The 18,915-nt window shown below is 40.7% G+C and overlaps 1 protein-coding gene across 2 annotated transcripts in view; it reads left to right on the top strand.

The window, feature by feature from the left end:
- The window catches only part of ELL (elongation factor for RNA polymerase II), a 52,859-nt gene that overhangs the window by 14,407 nt on the left and 19,537 nt on the right, over window positions 1–18,915 (top strand). For both annotated transcript variants that reach the window (XM_075736400.1, XM_075736401.1), the window contains exons 2-4: window positions 11,262–11,309; window positions 16,723–16,844; window positions 17,137–17,300. In XM_075736400.1, the coding sequence (XP_075592515.1) occupies window positions 11,262–11,309; window positions 16,723–16,844; window positions 17,137–17,300 (334 nt within the window). The remainder of the gene's footprint in view (window positions 1–11,261; window positions 11,310–16,722; window positions 16,845–17,136; window positions 17,301–18,915) is intronic.

Raw genomic sequence — 18,915 nt, 5'->3', positions numbered from 1 at the left:
TGTTTAAGATGTGCTGTCGTGACACACTTTTCTATATTAACTTGGGGAAATGTTTTCTTCTGATAGTTGAGCATTTTGTACAGTGCAAAAGCTAGAACCAGAATAGTTGTTGTACCAGCCAGTTTTGGAAAAGCTTCCTTTTAGCTATTCAGCTTCTCTCAGCTCTAAGCATGGGAGTGACCTTTTCATCCGTGTCTTAGGCCTGGCCAACGCAGTGGGAATGTGTGTGCTTCACAGTCATTAAAGGTAGAGACCAGACAGATACAGAATTGTCAGTAAGCAGCTTTTGTAGGGTGGCAGTTGCAAAAAACCCAAACGTTAACTCTTGTCTTGGGCTAAGAATGATGATTTTATGGCTGTCTTGGAAGAGGCTTGGCTGGAAAACCTTTGTATTATATTCACGCAGCAATATGAGAACTAAAGGTGAGTTGCTTCAGTTACCTCTGGACGCACCTGTGCTGAATAGGCAGCGTGAGCGCGTATTGGCCGACTTCTACTTCCCCTTCCCCAGTGAGGGGGAACAAATCTTGGTTTTCCCTATATTTAATAGCTATTTCTAAATCTTTTCAGTGCAGCTTCTTGAAATCATCGTTTTTCAGTTGTATCCACAGTTCAACTTTGAGCCCGTTGAGGGTGGGAGGGCTCAGTAATAGAAATGTTGGGTAGTTGCAGTGATCTCTTTTGGGAAATCGGACCAAAAATGCCTCCGTCTTCACATTTCACAGATCTGCTTTTGTTGTCAAAACAGATGGAAAGCAGTATTGCTTGTATTGCTTCAGAAAGGCTAATCGGTGAAAAGTACCATTTCTAAGACAGACGATAGTGAGCCAAATAATTTCCATGATTGAAATTATTTTCCTCAGCATTTTCACAAGCTTTTGGGTTTCATTTGAGAGGTGGCTGTGTTTCCAGCATCGAATAATCAGTTAGCAAACCTCCCTCTTCTTTCAGAGGAAGCACAGAAGCCTTCATTCAAGGTATCTTGTACTAGAGGAATGGCTTTTAAAATATTAATCTGAGAAAATCTTAAAACCCCTTAATGATTCTTGGCTCATAAAACTGTTTAAGTAAAGCCTTTAGGGAAAACCAGAACTGCTGTTCACCTTTAACAGAGTTGGGAATTTTGGATGATTCAGTTTCCTTCTGCCAGTTGTTTGTGTTGTTTTTTTTTTTTTTTCCTTGGTCCTTTCCCAATTTAACAAGATCATCTGATAGCTACAATAAAATTCTGCTGCAAAACCAAGCAGTGTTGCATACAAGAGATGATTACCCAGGGAATTTTGAGCATGGATATCTTAATGGGACTCTTGCCAGACTAAGGTGTCTCAAACGTGTCTTGTAGTGCAAATGTATACAGATGCTGAAGCCATACTGCTGAACTTTTCTTAAGAGAATATTTAATAATTATTATACTTCTTAGTATTTCCAATGTATGGAGGCAGAACAGGAAGTTTCTTTGCTGAATAGTGTTTCTTGTTGAAAACAGTGTTTCAAAGCAAATCCACGTGTTCAAAAAACAAATCTAAGAGGGTTTGCTTTCCTTTGCCTGCACTTTAGAAATACCAATATTTACCTTCCTTTTTTCTACCTTATCTTTAACTTACAGTATCTGCTAACAGATTGTTGTGTTAAAAGATACGCATTACAGCTCTGTAAGAAAGGGATAGATTCAGGCCATATGAGCAGACTTAAATTCTGACTTAATTTTATTTAAAACCTTTTTTTCCTCCTGTATAAGCAAGTGATTATAGGGTTGCTATTTTTAAGAAGGAGCGGGCTTTGGGATGTGCTAATTTAACTTTTCCCCAAGCTCCATACAATTGCTTACAAGTAACAAAACAAAGGAACTTATTTCTAGGTTTGCGTTTAAATTTTTTGCGATGAATTCACCAGCACAGCATTATCTTTGTACAAGTGGTTTGGGAAATGTTGTTTCAACTTGTTTTATGCTTTCCCGGTTTTACCTTCTATTGCTTTTAGTCTGAGTTACAGGAGAAAAAAATCTCTTCAGTGGTAATAAAAAGAACCATTTGTGCAGAATTTTGTTGCTTTCTAGTGTGCTTGTGGAAAAGGAGAAGGGGAACTTGAACCTCTGACTTGGGGATTGGGTTGGGGAGAACAGGACAAGACCCTGAGAGAAAGGTAAGGACGTTTAAATGGAGAGTTTTTATTCCAGAATGCAGCGCTGACTAATAAAATTAAAGTAGCTTTGAGGGCTACTGGTTCTTGGTTTCGGTGAGGGTCTGGAACACCCTTTTGTAATGAGCAGTGGGTGCAGAAAATCCAACAACAAGAAATGAAACTTTCCAGAGAGGTGCAGTAATTGTATCAAAACTCCTAGGGTTTTTACTTAGAGTGAAAGAGATCTTCTGCATTGTTGCACTAAAAAATGGGCATGATGTCACGAAATCGTGGGAGTTGGCTGTTGGTCTTCTGACAGTAAAACCTCACTAAGTAGCCTCATCTTGTTAATAGTGAAATTGGTGGGAGTTTGTAATGATCAAACTGCAGATAATCATCCTTTAAGCTGTCATGGCAGTCTGGTGTCAGACGTAAAGAGTTGAGACTTTATGATTATTGCTTCTCTTGCTAGACTTAATGAGTAGATCTCCCTTAACTCCATGGAAAAGCAAAGATAAAAAACACAAAATTTAAAAAAGGAGTGCTGTACCACTGGGAAATGTGCCCATAGTCTCCTAACTTGGATTCCCAAATGAGGCTGACTTCTGCATCGGTGCTGAAGATACGTAACTGTGTCTGAGTTAATTGGGAGCTGGGGGCCCTCGGTGCCACAAAATCACCTTTGATCTTTTTGTGTTTCTTACCATGTATGTTCCCTTTGACCTCTGAGTACAAGTCACCTCCCGTTTTGGTGTGGAATTGCGCTGCTTTCCAGCTTTGGCCAGGTGGGGAGAGCTGCAGCTGCTTGATACTGATCACTGATCATCACTTGATCACATCAAGCAGTGATGTTGGATGGCTTGGAAGCAGCAGCAGTGGGATCCAGTGACCAACTGGCCATTGGAAAATAGAGTGGTATTCAGAACAGAAGTGTTGTGGCTCTTAAAATGAACGAGACTATGCCTATATCTGTCCCTATTGCTTATTCTCCTCTGCAGTAACCTGTCCCCTAACAGGTGAGCCCTTCTCTGGAGACAGGTAGATTTAACTCTTCAGTGTCCTCTGGAAGTCCCAGGTCTGTTGTCTGCAAAAACAAAGCTTGCATTTTCTTTGGAGACAGAGCATTGCATCCTTGCAGCATCTCTTTCAGCCATTTCATTGTATTTATTACAGAACAATTCTAAATCCATCTCAGTGCTCTTGAAAAAAGAGTTACTCTGTTACTGTATTTGCATTGCCGTAGAGGTTTAGGAATAGGGATTGCAAGAATTCATTTGGTAGTTCCTGCTCTTGGGAAGAAATCGGTGTGTTTGCTGTAGCCAGGTTCTCCTGTGGCCAAACAAGGTTGCCTGCTCTGCAGTGATCAGAGTAAATGTGATACCAAGTGACAATAATTATTTCTCTAAGGAATTGAGCCTCCTTTTAATTTTCTTCCTGAAAGGCATTGCCTAAATTGCATATATGCGTAGCTTTCCTTTCTAGTGGAAAACTACTGTACCTTGTGCTAGCCAAACATCTTGGCTTAATGATCACAAGCGATGTGTGGTTTGTCCTGGGATTTTTCAGTGTACGCAGCGAGTTGGAACTTCTGTACCAAAGCTACCTTTCACAAGATTTGCAGTCTGAGGTTAAAGATGATCAGAGTATCAGATTTTGTCAGAGGCATCTGTTCTTTTGGAATTTAAAGGTTTATTTTTGCAAATACAGGATCGGGAAAAATAGTTTGGTTCTGCACTAGGAAGCAAAGACTCTTTTGAAGCACGTCTGGAAAGATTTACTTGAAGTTACCAAGTTTAAACACAAAAATTTCACTGGGCTTGAGTATAAAACTTGAATGACCCTGTATGTAAAACATCACTGCAGTGAGTTTTGTTGGGATTGTTTGCTGGTGCTGTGGAGGGTTTCAAAGCCGAGACCCACCAAGAAGCTTCATGCTTGGGACTAACGAAGAAGAAAGATGGTTTGAAAAGTGGGGTGACTGCTCTCATAGTGGCACAGTAAAAAATGCTGGCAAAGCACCATGTGCTGCAACCTGTTGCTGTGAAGCTGGCCATCATCAGCCTCCCTGTGCTCTCCTGAGTTTTGAGGGTGCAGGATGGGTGTTTGGGTAGCCAGTTTGGCTCTGTATGTTCAATTTCTCACTCTGTCTCTCCTTTTCCCCAGTTCTTCTTTAAAAAAAAGCTTTCTGGTGGCTGGCAGGGAGATGTACTGGGGAGCGGGGGGGGGGGAGTTTGCCTTGCCCATGCGATGCTGCTTGGGGAAGCAGTGTTCCGTTGTTTCGGTTTAAGTTTCCAAATGAATTGTGCGAAGAATCATATCCACAAATACATTGCGTTTTATTCAGGGAGATCTTTTTAACCTGGATTAGACAAGATCAGGAGATCCAGGCATGCGTGAGAGAACAGGCTCTGTAGCTAGCTCAGCTCTCGTGCCTGTGGGGTGACATCTTGATGACAGTGGAGTTTAATTGCTTTCTGGTTTGCTGATACAAGCTATTGTCCATTTAGGGACTGAGTTTCTGCTTTACGTTGCAGGCACCAAGCATTTCAATTAGTCTACGCTTTTTTTTAACTTAATCATGTGTCTTACTCTCTAACCTTACTCAAAGGTAGTGGTTTTCTGCATTTCAAGTGGGATGGTATCTTTGCTCAGATTGTGCAGTGATATAAAACTTTGTATGCTTACGATGTTTCCTTAATAAGGAGCTGTGAATGTTGACGTTCTGTAACTCAGCCACATTTTCACTAACATCAAGGGTTTTTTTCGAGCTGACATTTTTAATAAAACTTGTTTACTATCTTATAGGAGCACCCTTGGGTTTTGACCCAAGGAAAGTTAAACTACTGAGGAAGTGTCGTTTGTGCTGCAATGGCCCACTTAAAATTATGCAATGATAAATGAGGAAGCCACTATGTATTTTGCAGTTTAGCAATTAAAAACTTTAAAATGTACAGCTTAGTATTTTGGCTGACATAAAAGCTCTTTATCATTTTATTGCTGCTCGCACCGTGTTATGGCTAGGATTTGTAGGTGCTTTAATATTACGGTGATAATATGCATCTGTTAATGCATATTAGGAAAATGATAGATTATAATAAATATAAGCTACAGTTCACAGAGTAGTTGGTAAGTCTCCAGTTCCTAAACCTTTGTCAAAAGCACCTTTTTAAAAATTATTTGTATTAAAAGCTTGAGTACTTCTGCCCCAAACAAATATTTCTTTTAGGTTTTATGGGGAGAGGAAAATGGGATAGAAGAGCAGGAAACTGGGCCCAGCAGACAGATGAGGATTCTTTCTTTGACAGCACTTTGTTCATCAAAGTAATAAACAGGGTGATCTCGGAGAGGAGGAGTAAGCAAACATGTATTTCTGTTAATTTGAGGACTGTAGCCCAAGGAGCACCCGAGGTGTCATGCTGCTCCTGCACGGAGGCTGTTTGTGCACGGTGGGGTTTGCAGGTGCCGATCTCTGCATCTCTGGAAGGATGCAGGGGGACCCGAGTCCTCCAGAAGCATCCCCATGGCCATGTTTCTCGCCTCAGCAGCTGACCACTGGCACCTCTCTTGCGTAGAAAACTACACTTTTGCTTCAATAGTTGTGGATTTACATGGGGTTTCCAACACTCTTTCCCTGAGAACATTGTATTTGAATAGCAAAACCAGTAGCTTGTCTCTGAGGCTCACGTAGTATAAAAAGATCTGGAAGGCTTTGTAGTGTAGGTCAACAAAAATTATGTAGGATCTATAATTTCCAAGTCTCAGCAGACTCGATCCCATTTGCAGTCTGTTAGTGTCCTCAGCTTCAAATGAGATTGTTGGGAGGCCTGAAATTGCAGATGGAAATTGAGTTGCAGGGAGACGGTATTTTAATTCCATAAGTAATAGATGTGACAAAAAAGAATATTCAGGAGGCATTTTACTGCTGTGTTTCTGGTAGGAGGTAAATATAAGCCGTGAAAAAGTGGGATGTCTTGGGAGAAGTCTTTTGTCTCTACCTAATAGGAAGTGGTTCTCTCTTGGGCCAGCTTTGGCTAATTGACTGCCAGTAAACTTCACACAGAGTCACTTGAAGTTGTTGTGGGTATATTCAAAGGTATTTATTTCCTCTGGGATTTATATATCTTGCTGCTAATGAACTTTGGGGCTCTGAGGTGTCTCTTGTGAGTCTGTCACAGCGAGACACTGGATATATTTGCTTTGGTTTTGGTCTCTGTTTTACTTTGCAAAGTCTTCCTGGTGTTTCCTTTTAAAACAAAAATGTAAGTGGAAATCAAAACCATTACGTTCTGTCCAGGTCTGCAGGACACTTTCAAAAGCATCCACGTCTGCTTGAACTGAGCATCCTCCCGGATTGGGATTTGACCCTTCTTTTTTTTTTTTTTCCCCATCCTTTACCCAGTTGTGCTGAGAAGCCGGAGGAAGTAGAGGAGGGAGAATGCCTATATTTGGGCCATGCGTGGGCAAAAGAAACATAAACTAGTCATAACCAAAGAATTAAAGAGGAACTTGGATGAGTTTGGGGTATTAGCGAGTCCGAAATCTTATGAATTTTAAGTGATTTCTGTTTCTTCTCATTTTTTGTAACGGACTTCTGAGGTGCAGTGGCTTTACCTGGCTGGAGCTGCACGTGACAGTTCAAAATGTCCCGTTAATGCCTGTCTTGGGGTTAGAATGGTTGTATAGTTTCTCTGTATATTTATTGGAGTTCTTGCTACTAATTTTAAATGTTTGCAAGAAGCTTTAAATTCTTAAAGTAATTCCCTTGTTCCAACATAAATAAGGGTAAGCTTTCATTTGCTATGTTTGCTCGGCATTTGTGAGTCTTAACATTCAAGAAAACGGGCAAATACACCGATACTAAGTATAGGCGAATATTTTCCGTATAACACTGCCTCCAGTATAAATTCCAGTAAATGCATAACAGAACTTCTCGAAACAATGTATTCTTTAATTATCTGTATTTCCCTGAAAAAGCAGGGAGGTTTCCAACTGGTTACTTGACCTGATGTTTTCGAATGTCCTTCCTGGTCCTGTGTAGGAATATCCCATCCAGCTTTTCCCAATAGAGTATTTCATTACTTTCAGGTTTTGTGTGTTTTATTGACACTTTCCTGTCCCTCCTACTGTTTACTCAAACTTCCACACGCCAGATCTGGAGTATTTAAGTGCGAGGAACCGTTTGCTTGTCTCTGTGAGCTTTCAGAGTATGTATTAAGGGTTACTAGCTCTCCTCTAGCCCAGGGAAGCTAGAGGATGATGATGAGCATAATACCATGCTAATAAAAGACAAATGTTTTGTGGGAGCTTCGGGGATGAGTTTTTGGTTTAATTTCATGACTTCTGAAATAATCTGACAAAAAGCACTTGGGTCTGTGGGGTTCGATTCCTGTTGGCATTCCAGAGCAGAGCTTTAGCATTTGAAAGCTTGCTGCTTTATTTCTCCACCGTGCCTGAAGAATACAGCAGGAGATAGGGAAGGCAGTGAACTGGGCACAGAAGCATGTATAATGCTCTTTCCAGACAGCAAATAAGTGAATATTTATGGAGTAAAATGCTGGGTTGTCACCCAACATAACTGGGATCTATTCAGGCTCTTTTTTAGGGTCTGTTTGCAAGTCAGGTAGATATGGTGAAGCTCGTAATTTGTTTGGGGAGATCTCAGAGAAGTACAGCCGTGCATTCGTGGTTTGGGTGTTCCTCTGGAAGCTATAGAGTTTTGGGGCATTGGTGAGTCCAGCTGCAGGAAGGACTCTCCGGTTTATTAAAACAGTTCATTTTCTCTTACAGTAAGATGGGAGGAAGTTTGACGCATTTTCTTAAATGTCCATTGTAGGAACTAGCAAGCAGTGATGACATAATGATTTGCTAACCTTTCAGTCCTGCGTCAGGAAGCCTTTTGTTGAAACAATAGCGAGCACGGAGCAGACGTGCAATTCATGCGTCTTAAGTGTGTTTGAAGGGGCTTTGCTTGCTCTTACTGTATGCGTAGTTTGGAAATTCATTATTCTTGCATGGCAGTTGCTTGTTCTCTGGTCCCACACGTCCCAGCAATCACGCTTATTCACTCTTCAGCAGCACTGCCACCGTTACAGATGAGTGTTAACCGCAGAGGTGAACATCAGGTCCCTGGCAGCAGCAGAAAAACTGGAACGGACAGGTGTCTTGGTTTAAAATACTTGAACTGTAGTTTTCTTGCTTAGATTTTTGTCTTTATCCTAATCAGCTTTCAGCAGCTATTCTTAAATACAGTGATTCTCATGGAGGGATAAAGCCAGAATTTCTTAACTTCCAGCTAACTCTGGGCGGATGGATCCGTCTTGTTTTGCCTCTGAATTGAACACAGAAGTGAGATTTCATCAGCATCCTTGATTTACCAAAGATTCACTGAACCCTCTAAGTTGGCATGCTCTGGAGAAGGCAAACTTGTACCCACAGTCCTGTCCTCGAGCCGAGGAGATGACTTGTTTTAATTAGAAGGAAAGACATAAAGAGGGAAAGACCTTGTTCCCACTGAAGGTGGATGGGATGGGATGTGTAGGAGACTGTAATGAAGGACGTTCACTGTCTTGGCATCACCAGGGGAGAAGAATTAGGTGACTCTTTAGAAGATGACAGAGGGATTTTGGAAATGGTAGCAGCAAGAACTCTTTTAAAATTGAGGTTTGTCCATACAAGAATGTTGAGGAAAGCTATCCAAATTAACTGAAGATATAAACTGAAATATGGTTTTAATTTGGTTTAGTTTAATTTGTCTGTTTACTTCTGTTTTGAATGGAGGTGTCCATGCAGGAATTTAATTTCACCTAATAAAAGCACTTAAATTCATATCCTTAATTAGGTTAGGGGGGGTGTGTGTGTTCTTTTTCCATGAGCGTTCTCAAAGGACCTTTAGCTAAGGAATGGGGCATCAGTAGAAAGGAAGGGATGCCCGTGTAGGTACAAGGGCAAGAGCCTTCCCCTTCCCTCCCTGAAAGGGGAACTCAGGCGGTGCAACAACTCTTCGATACCCAGCTCTTCCCTGCGATCCCTTCTGTGGAGTGCGGCGAGGAGTGACAACGCTGGTGTTCCTATCCAGCAGATCACAAAACCCAGCAGCCCCCATGGCACACACGGCTCGGGAGCCTGGAAATACTGTACGTCAAGGTTCAAGGAGACAGAGCTAAAGTTTGCCATTTAACTCACACCAACGCTCTTCTTTAAGGTTGAGATTGCACATTTAACTTCAAACCGTTTTGTATGTAGATTAGGGAATTTATAAGTTGTGTAATTAAAGCTTGTTCTGATTTGTTTAACAGTACTTTTGTATTGTTACTGCCTTGTTATTCTACTTGCGTGCTTCATATTACCTTTTTATTCCACTTAAGTAGTTTTCCAGAATTAATTTCAGAGCATCACAAATCCATAATTAGCTGTACAAGATGCACATTCAGATTTTTTTAAATCCAGATTTTTTTAATATTTCAAATGCTTGTTTGCTCAAGTATGTTCGTATGAATTTCTGGACACATAGCACAGTACATGCTGACGCTGTGAACAAAAAGCTGGCCAGTCTGTCTATGAACAGTGCGCTATGGTATGCAATGTCGTGGCACTCGAGGAATTCAGTGATCTCTGTACGAAGAGCAAGATGTTGTTTATTGTTTCTTTATAAAGGTTGTTTCGGGTCTATAAAACTTGCTGTACAACACAGAGCTAGTGCTTTCAGCTTCAAGCATGTTCTTGATTTACTCACCGTCATAAATATCTCGCAACAATTTAGGCTGTGATGCTGGTCTGTTAAATAATATTGGATGGGCTCTTAAAAGGCTCCGAAGATTCTGTCTTGGTATGAGCTTATTCATCTGTGCTAGGAGGATATTTTCTTGCTAGTGAATTTTTTTTTGTTACTGTCAGCATATTGTGGCTCAGATTCTTCACTCCTGGGCTGAAAGCATTTGGAAAGGTTTTACGAGAGATGATAAGCTTTCAAGCTGTTAACTCTTTTGCTGCTAAATGTAAATGTCTGTTTGCGTAATCTTGTGGAAGTCAACGTGATTCCGCATGATGCCGGGTGATGCAGGCAGTGTGATACAAAAAGGACAACACAAATGCACCGTTTGGACTTTGTCTCCTAAAGTCATCTTGGTGTTTTTCCTATGAAAATGTGTGTCCTGTATATGTGACGCCTTCGCTCCTAAGTGACATTTCAACCTATTTGTAAATTCTGCTGTTCCTTTGGGAGGCTTCCCAATGGGATCCCACACACAGCGTGTTTTTTCCACTCCGTGGAGCCCAACTCTCTTGGAATTTTTTATGTGACTTAGGAAATAAAACGAATGCAGCCGCAATTCTCCTGAAATTTAAGAAATAAAAATTTAGTGTGGCTTGGATTGCATATGTTTTTTCTTTTCCTATAGTTGAAACCTCAGGTAAGAGTTGGCATTCTAAAGCCTTTGTGATCTTTGTAAAATCACAGCAAAACGAAAAGTGCGATCACAGTGCCAAAAGGCTGAAATTCATCTGCATCCTGAAATCTGCTCTGTCTTGAGCACATTTAAGGGAGTTTGAAGCTAGCAGGAGTATGACTTCTTGAAATGTAAAGCAAATTAGTGTGGAGGAAGAGGCAGATTGTTGAAATGGGCAATGTAACAACAGTATTTTGCAATAAAGTTGCAGTTTGCTTTTCCAGTGAATTGCCAGCTTTCTGTTGGAAAAAATTTGCTTATCCCAACTCAGACCTAGAACTGCAATAAATTTCCCCCCTCAAATATCCGCTGTTTAACTCAAAACTTAAATAAGCACTGAAGATCCACAACTAAGCTATTCTCTGCCTGAAATGTGCTGTAGGGGCCAGGAAAGAACTAAGTGTAGCCCATCTGGATATCGTCTTGGAGATTTTTCTGAAATAAGGGTTAATGACTGAAGAGTGAAGTTGTTTAACAACTGGTGATGTTAGAGTTTTATCCCTTTATAGCTGGAAATCACAGTTTCAGGAGGTTTTATGTTTTCTTGCTTGGAATTCTATATATTTCCCTGAACCTTTTTCTCCTTTTAAAAAAGAAAAAAGTGTAGGTGAAAAATCAAGCTGAGTGTTTTTTGGCAGTGCATGTTGGAGCTTTAAATTTCTCTAAGGTAATTTTTTTCCCCACTTGTTTTTGTAGGATGCTGTGACATCAAAACCAGTAATCCAGTTTCAAGGAAGCCAAGGGGTAAGTTTGTATGTGGGTTGCCTTGGAAAGTCCTTTACTGGCTTACACAATTAATCTGAGTAAGGTACTTGTTCTGTATGTCTGTCCTATTCCTGTTCAAAGAAGATGCTCTGATTTCTGAAAGTGAGATGTGAAGTCCAGGAAACTTTGCTCGTTGATCGTCTGGATTCTCTCTCTTTAAAAACTACACACACACACACCCCCCTTTATTTTCTAACCTTGTTAAATCTGTAGCAATGCAGAAGCGTTGCTGGTGGTGAAATTTTAGTTTTATAACTGTTGGGTAGAGCGAGGAAATGGAAAGTTTGCTGATGGCAGTGCTGTGGTGCGTACAGCAATCCATGGAAACCTCGCCTGTGTCCCGAAGAAACACCATGCCAAGCCTGGTAAACTTGGTGCAAGACTTCATGAGTACCAATTATTTACAGTAGTCACACTTGGAGGCTGCTACAAATGTACTGAAGCTTTATTTAATATGCATGTCTAAACAAGTGTGCAGTTTCTGTGAGTATCAACAGGTTTTTTTTATATAATTCCTCTGAGATATTTATAGATGCTTGAAACCATCTATCATGCCAGTTACTGACAATGCTGAGATTTAATTGGTAGTGTTTCTGGTAAAGTGACGCGACTCTTCAGTGAACTTTAAAAATGTCATTTATATACCTTTTAGGTACAAAAAGGTGTGTGAACTTTGATGTGCTGCATAAGGAAGGAGAATTTTTCAAGAATCTGAACTCAGCTGTATATAACTTTTGTGGTGGCACAATAAAACTTTCAAAAACGCTTGAATTAAGTAGGCATTAAAGTGTAGCACACTTCTCCTTGCCCATATTTTACCTTGTGATTAGTCTTGCTAGGTCCATAGTGCTCTAACAAAACCTAGCAGGAAAGATGTGATTGTTATAAGTTAAGAAGAAAAATACAACCCTTTTTGTCTTGGGAAATATAGAAAGGAGCTGTTTCCAGGGGTTTTGTTTTTCCTTTGTTTACAATTAAACTTCCCAGAGAGCTCAGCATGAAAGCTTAGATAAAAATCTGCAACTGAAGTTTGGCAAAATTAGAAGCGAGCGACAAGGAGAACTTCTAAGGGTGTATAATTTGTTGCTATTAGATGAGCAAACAGCTTTGCATGTAATAAAGAAGCTAAAAAGACTGCAGATGTTTTCCCTTCCCTTCGTAGAGCACCTTGAGAGGATCTACACCTGACTCTTCCTGTAAAGCTGCTTAAGTTCTAGAAATGCCTCTTCTCTTAATCTTCCTCCTCAAAGAAAATGTAGCAAAATGCATCAGAACAGCTTAAAACACTCCACCGCCCTCAGCTGCTGGACTCCCCTTGTAGTGGGTTTCACAGGGATGTGATACAGACCTAGGCATTTTCAGGTTAACCAAAAGAAAACCTATTCATAAATCATGCAGTTCCTTATAATAATTTTTTTAAACACCTATTTTAAAATGATGCAGTTTCCTATAATGATTAAAAATATTTTAAAATTCTGCAGCTCCTTATAAAAATCAAAAATATTTTAAAAGGATGCACTTCCTTATAATAATTAAAAATAAATATTTAATGCACTTAATTATATTTTAGCCCTTAACTTCCAGGGAAGAGTTTTTGGTGAGAGCTGCCAGTCACCCGTAATTACAGTCTGGGTTGAATGGAAAAGGAGCGAAGCAGTGCGATTGCGTCTGATGTTGCCATTGAAAGAGGGAAGCGTTGAGCCCTGCACAGTGTGAGCAGCGCCAGGGCATTGCGGGTGGAAGGAGGATGTTGGCAGCACAGAGCTGACCTCTGCTTGCCTCGTTTTCAGCTGTTTAATTAATTGCACTGTCGAGTAAAGGCCAAAGGTAGAGCTTTGAAGAAAGCGAGATCCAGTTCAATTGGTAGAAAGAACTCTTTGTTCTTTTATTATTATTTTTACTGGGTATGACAAGAAGCTGGCAGCTGTGTAACCATCTGTTTTTTAAGTGTCCTACTCGTATATGTCACAATTGTGCCCTGCTTTAAGGAATTGACAGCAAGTTTTAAATGCTTTCTAGCGAGCCTCCTATCAATTGGACTGAAAAGATCATTTCAGTAATTTACCAAGTTCTCAAATCCAGGTGATGACATTAAACCATATTTGTTTAGCTATTTATTTTTTTGGAACACGCTTTCCTCTGTTATACCTTAATTCCCCAATTTGTTGCCTTCCTGTTTTGCCTCCTAATAAATGTTGCTATGGCAAAGATTTCCCATTAACTTTTGAGGGTGGTAGGTTTTATACGTAGCACAAATGTCAGAGTGTGATTTAAAGCAGTCTCCAGTGATAGGAGATGTTAATAGTGTGACTTTTCCCTGTAAATATCCCTCTCAGAGTACTTGATGACTGGGGGAGGCAGGACATAAAATAAGAGTTTAAAACAGACTGCTGTTTCCTTAATTTAATTCTCTAGAGGCCTCCTGACCTGTTGAATCTCATTATTTGTGGGGGGTTTAAATTCCTGCATCAATGTATTTTTATTTTTTTTTACCTATTCTCAGTATTAGTCTAATGAATGCTACCAAGGATACTCTCGGCTTCTAATACACAAAAAACAACTTGCATGCTTAATATTGTAATTAAACAAAGAAGGGAATTGGCCAGGAATAAACCACAGGGTCAGCAAGGTGGCAGCTCTGTCGGCCAGGTGCTGAAAGGAGGATGTCAGTGGTTCTAGCCCAAAATAAAACTGTTTTGGTGACAGGGAACAAAACCTCCTGCATGGATCCTGGTCTGGATCAAATCTCACGAGAGTTTTTATAAACTCTGGACTGTAAATGGTCTTTGCCTTGGTATGCATTTCTTTGTAGCCATGGTAGTCTTGTTAATTACTTTTTCAGTGCAATAATCTGTGTAATAATCAGAATTTTGATAGTAGTAACTAGGTTGTAATTAGCAGAGTGTTGATCTCCTTTGAGATGCTGAAGTGGGACTATCTGGATATTCCTTAAGAGCAGCATCTGTTTGTTACTTTTTCATCATGAACTGGATTTTCTTGGATAGTTTTGAAGTTTATGTGGAGTCTTGATCATCTTGCTTGTTTTAATGTCCATGTCAGTTAGAATTAAAGAGCTTAAGTACCAAAGCCTTACAAACGGTAGTAGTTAAGAGTTCACAAGAAAGACTGAAGATGCTTCTATTTCGGTAAAAGCATGCACAGAATTAGAGATTAGGTTGGGTCAAATTTGCAGGTGTTTACTTGGAGGGGAACTGAGATGGAGGGGAATAGGGAAAAAACTGAACTGCGGAAGAAAAACCTTCAGGTGCCAAATACGTGTATGTTCATGGAGCTTTCTTAAATATGACTGAGGAACAAAATGTCTTTACGTGATTGGAAAATATGACGTTTTTCCCTATTTCTTGGGATGAACTTGTGCTGGTATTAATAGAGGAAGGTGAAATTACCATTCAGAATGAGCTGTACACAGATGAATATTACTTGAAAGAAAAAAAAACAGAAGTAACATCTGTACTGAGCTATTTTTAAGTGTCTATGATTACTGGTGTAATACTCTGCACCAAAATTAGGGCTCCCTCAAAGCAGTTACCATGCTGATTTGGTGGCTTGAGAAACCTTCTGTTTCAGCTAAAAATAATTCCTAGATAACGGCCAGTTTGCATATGCTACACTTTTCAGTACTGAAAATGCTAAAGTGACTCTCGCTCCCATCTCATTTGACGTCCTTTGAAGAAGCTGCAGAAACTCTACAAAAATGCCAAAATTGGGGCTCCAAGCAGCTGGGTTTTTACCATGGTAAATCAGGAGCTAGAAGCAAGTTATTTTACTATGTGAATATATAATTTGGTTACATCCTCCAGGTTTTATTTTACAAACCTGTCGTGTGCAGCACAACTCACTCCCCCAACGGACGACACTAGAAGCTGAGCAGACCTGTTGCATTTACCTTCTCGCCCTGTTCCCAGCAAATTAACTAGCAGATGAACAGTGCCAACTGTAAAATACCCGCAGTCTCCTGTTTACATAACTTTGACTTCGTGCATATTCTCAGCTCGCTTGTAAAGCAGAGGAGAATTTTATTCGTTCTGGATGGGTGGGGGCAGAGGGTGCTGGGACAGATTAAGGGCTCAAGGCTGTTTGGCAGAGGAGATAACAGGGCTCAGCTGCCGCTGCCGGAGGGTCAGTGCTGCCCGACAGCACCCGGATCGCCACCAAATCTGCTCCGGGTATTTTTAGATCCTGGGACTGCACGGGGGGATAACTTGTCCTTCTGTATCACCCAACTCTGGGTTCCTTGGCTTGGTGTTTCAAAAGAAGGGCAGTCTGTTTTGAGGGCTTGGCTGGAGGATAGCTGGTCTTTACGGAGAGTAAATGGAAAATGCTGCACAGGCTCAGCTCGTACAGGTCATACGAGTGTTTCTTGCTGGTTCTGAGAACATCCCTGTGGTTTAGCAAAGTGGGACAGATGCGCTGGGTTTCCAGGCTGCCGTAGACGTCTGAGGTCAAAGGGAAACCACCTAGAAATCCTTCTGTACCAGCAGTCATCTTTTATGGAGCGCAGTCATACATGGATGCCACGAGTTGCTTTGCTAGGCATATATATTTTGTGCATATATGTGGCAATGTGGGTAAATATAAATCTGTGTGGTAGAGTGTAGCCTAAAATAGGTTGAAGCTGATGTTCCTTCTGTTTTTTTTTCTGGAAGCCATCTTAATTATCAAATATTGATGTGATAGTAGAGCTTGGATGCTGAGATTTATGTTGGATCTTGAACACAGAGGGGAAACAGTTTCCCTCCTGAAAAATGAATGTCTGGGGGGAGAAAAACAATGCAAATCGCTGTAGAGTTGTCTGCAGAGCACACTTAATGCTTGATTAAATATTTAATTTAGCAGCAGCGTCATACTCCACTGTGAGCCATGAAATCTCGTTATGGAATTATAATCTCTTAAAAAAAGAATAAGCATGCTGTCTAGTGACCTGGCTTGTGCTATGTTTAGTGCTGGATCACTAATTCTGAAGAAACAAGTCTCAAGTGCTTTAAATTGAATATAAACAGTGGTAGCAAGTCGGTTTTGAGCCTGAATCAATAAATTGGGTCAGATTCCTAGAACAAGATTATTGTGGGCTCTGCTTTGAAAGGCAGTGAGCTGCCAGCTCAGCCCTTTGTTCTGTTACAGACATAGCTGTCTTTTTTGCTATTCTTTACAGCTGTCTACCTCTGTTACCTTACCTTTTCAGCACGTATAGTTTTGCTAACTTGAATCCCTCTTGTAGCTTCTTGCTTTTCACAGTATCCTATGCAGCAATCTGTATGCTTTGCTTGTAGTGGGTTGCAAAATGGCTATAACACACAGCGACTGCAGAAAAATTGAATTTTGTGTTAGTGCGGACTACCCAAGTGACCAATATTTTTCTCTTTCCAAACAGCACATCACCATTCCAAGGCCTGATCGACCTACAGAAGTGCAGACTTTCACATTTTATCTTTCAAACATTGGCAAGGACAGCCCCCAAGGGAGTTTTGACTGTATCCAGCAGTATGTGTCTAGGTGAGTGGTACAGCAAAAGAAAATCTAGCCTTTTTTTTTTTTAATATCTTCTGTAGAATCTTTTCCCTAACAAATCTGAACAAAACTTAATATGTGTCTTTCCTTTTAGTGTCTTTCTATTCTGTTTGTGTCTATTTGGGTAAGGAAGCACTCACAGAAGAATCCATTTAGCCCTCAGCTTCTTTTTGTCCCCTCCTATTATTTAGATAATGCAACCTCAATATTCCGTAGTGACAGAGACGTGCCCGTTTGCAGTGTCGGGAGTATCTTTTCCATTGCGTTTCTTTTGCAGCAATGGCAATATCCATCTGGATTGCCTTGGAAGCATACAGGATAAAATCACCGTGTGTGCTACCGATGATTCCTACCAGAAGGCAAGGCAAAGCATGGCACAGGCAGAGGAGGAGACTCGCAGCCGGAGCGCTATAGTCATTAAACCTGGGGGGAGATATGTAGGTAAGCAGCAGCTAACAAGTATCTGGTAGTTCCTTACGGGTGCCTGATTGATTAGGGTGCTACTCTCCTTGTATTGTCACTTCTTCATGGCTTCCATCTTCACCCGAGAACATGTGTGGTGGTGTTTGCGTGGCCTCTGAGGATTGTCTGTGTGCAGCCACATCACTTTCTGGCGTTATTTCATATTTGTCATGCGGTGATGCTGAGAGCGTACTGCTGATCCATCAGAAGTGTCTGCGCTCCTAGCAAAGTCAGCTAAATCATACCACTGCTGTTGTCATGCATCTGGTGACCATAACATGCAACAGCTAGGACGCGGATAGCAGTGTCCTTGTGTTAATAAACAGACTAAAGCAGTGCTGCTGGCTGCAGTCTTAAACCATCTTACAGTGACAATGAAAGGAGAATCGTAGGGAAGGAAATAAAACTTAGGCAAATAGCAGCGGGTTCTGGAAGGAGCCTGCAGAGACCTAGCTTTGGGCTCAGGTCCCTGCTTAACCTCAGTCTGGTCACAAACTTAGGGCACAAATATCAACCAGAAAGCAGTGGGGTTTTGCTTTTTTTTTTTGAGCCAGCTGGTTTTTCTGCAGCCCATGTGATATGTAGCCAGTCTCTTCTCAGAGGATGTCTGTGATGGGAATGGTGAGTTGCAAAATGTAGAACTGACCCTGACTCATTGTTTTATCAGCCAAGTGCTCAAAGCTGAGAAATAAGATAGTAATCAGGAAGGAAATGCATTGATTTCCTGTAGACTAGAAGATTATTTTGTTTAGCTTATATTTGAGAACATTACAGTAAGTGGATGAAGTTGTTAGGCTTGTGAGGGAGAAGATTCTCAAAGCAAATTACTTCCCGGAAAGATAGAGCAAAACTTTTGATTTAAAAATACTCTTTCTAAAATGTTTACTGCTCTGAAATGGAGGTACAACCATGTAAAAAGCAGTGAGTGGGAGTGCACGCTGCATATATAAGATGTCAGTGTTTAAGATGAGAGGAAAGAACCGGTCCAAGAAGGAAGAGCCTGGGCAAGGACAAGTCCACTTGCGGGATGCACGCATATTTGGTGTGCCAGCACCATCAGCTGATTCACTTGCAGGCTGGTCTGGAGGGAGAGGGCTGGCTCTCTCATTTCCATGAGAACATGGAGCTCAGCACTTAAACGTCAGTGGAGTCATTCCAGGCAGCTCAGATGTGGAAGAATTTATATGAAATGTTGAAATTGGAGATCGACAGAACAGTATAGATGTGCACTAACACTTGAAGGAATATATATATATATATATATATATATAAAAATAGATGATATGTCTGGAGGGGGATGTGTGCGCTTATAGATACACTAAATGTGTGTGTGTACATCTATATATATGCACATGTATAAATGTGTTAAGACTCTTGTGTTCTGGCTTAACTTAGTTTTTTCTTTTCCTATCGTTGTGCATTTTGGCTCCAGCCTTAAGTGGAAATGTCCCAATGTGTTTTTGCTGTTCATGACCTGGCAAGAGTTAAGGGAGTTCTAGAAAGCTGACAAATTTCCTCTTGTCCCATTTCTGGAAATGAAGTCCCGTTGACCTCTGAATTTTGGGACATTTACTGTGTAAATTGTTGTTTTTCT

This window comes from Balearica regulorum, chromosome 26 (assembly GCF_011004875.1).
Source record: "Balearica regulorum gibbericeps isolate bBalReg1 chromosome 26, bBalReg1.pri, whole genome shotgun sequence".
In the NCBI taxonomy this organism is placed as follows: Eukaryota; Metazoa; Chordata; class Aves; order Gruiformes; family Gruidae; genus Balearica; species Balearica regulorum.
Note: the sequence above shows the minus strand (reverse complement) of the source record. Positions and strands in the feature narration are given on the sequence as shown.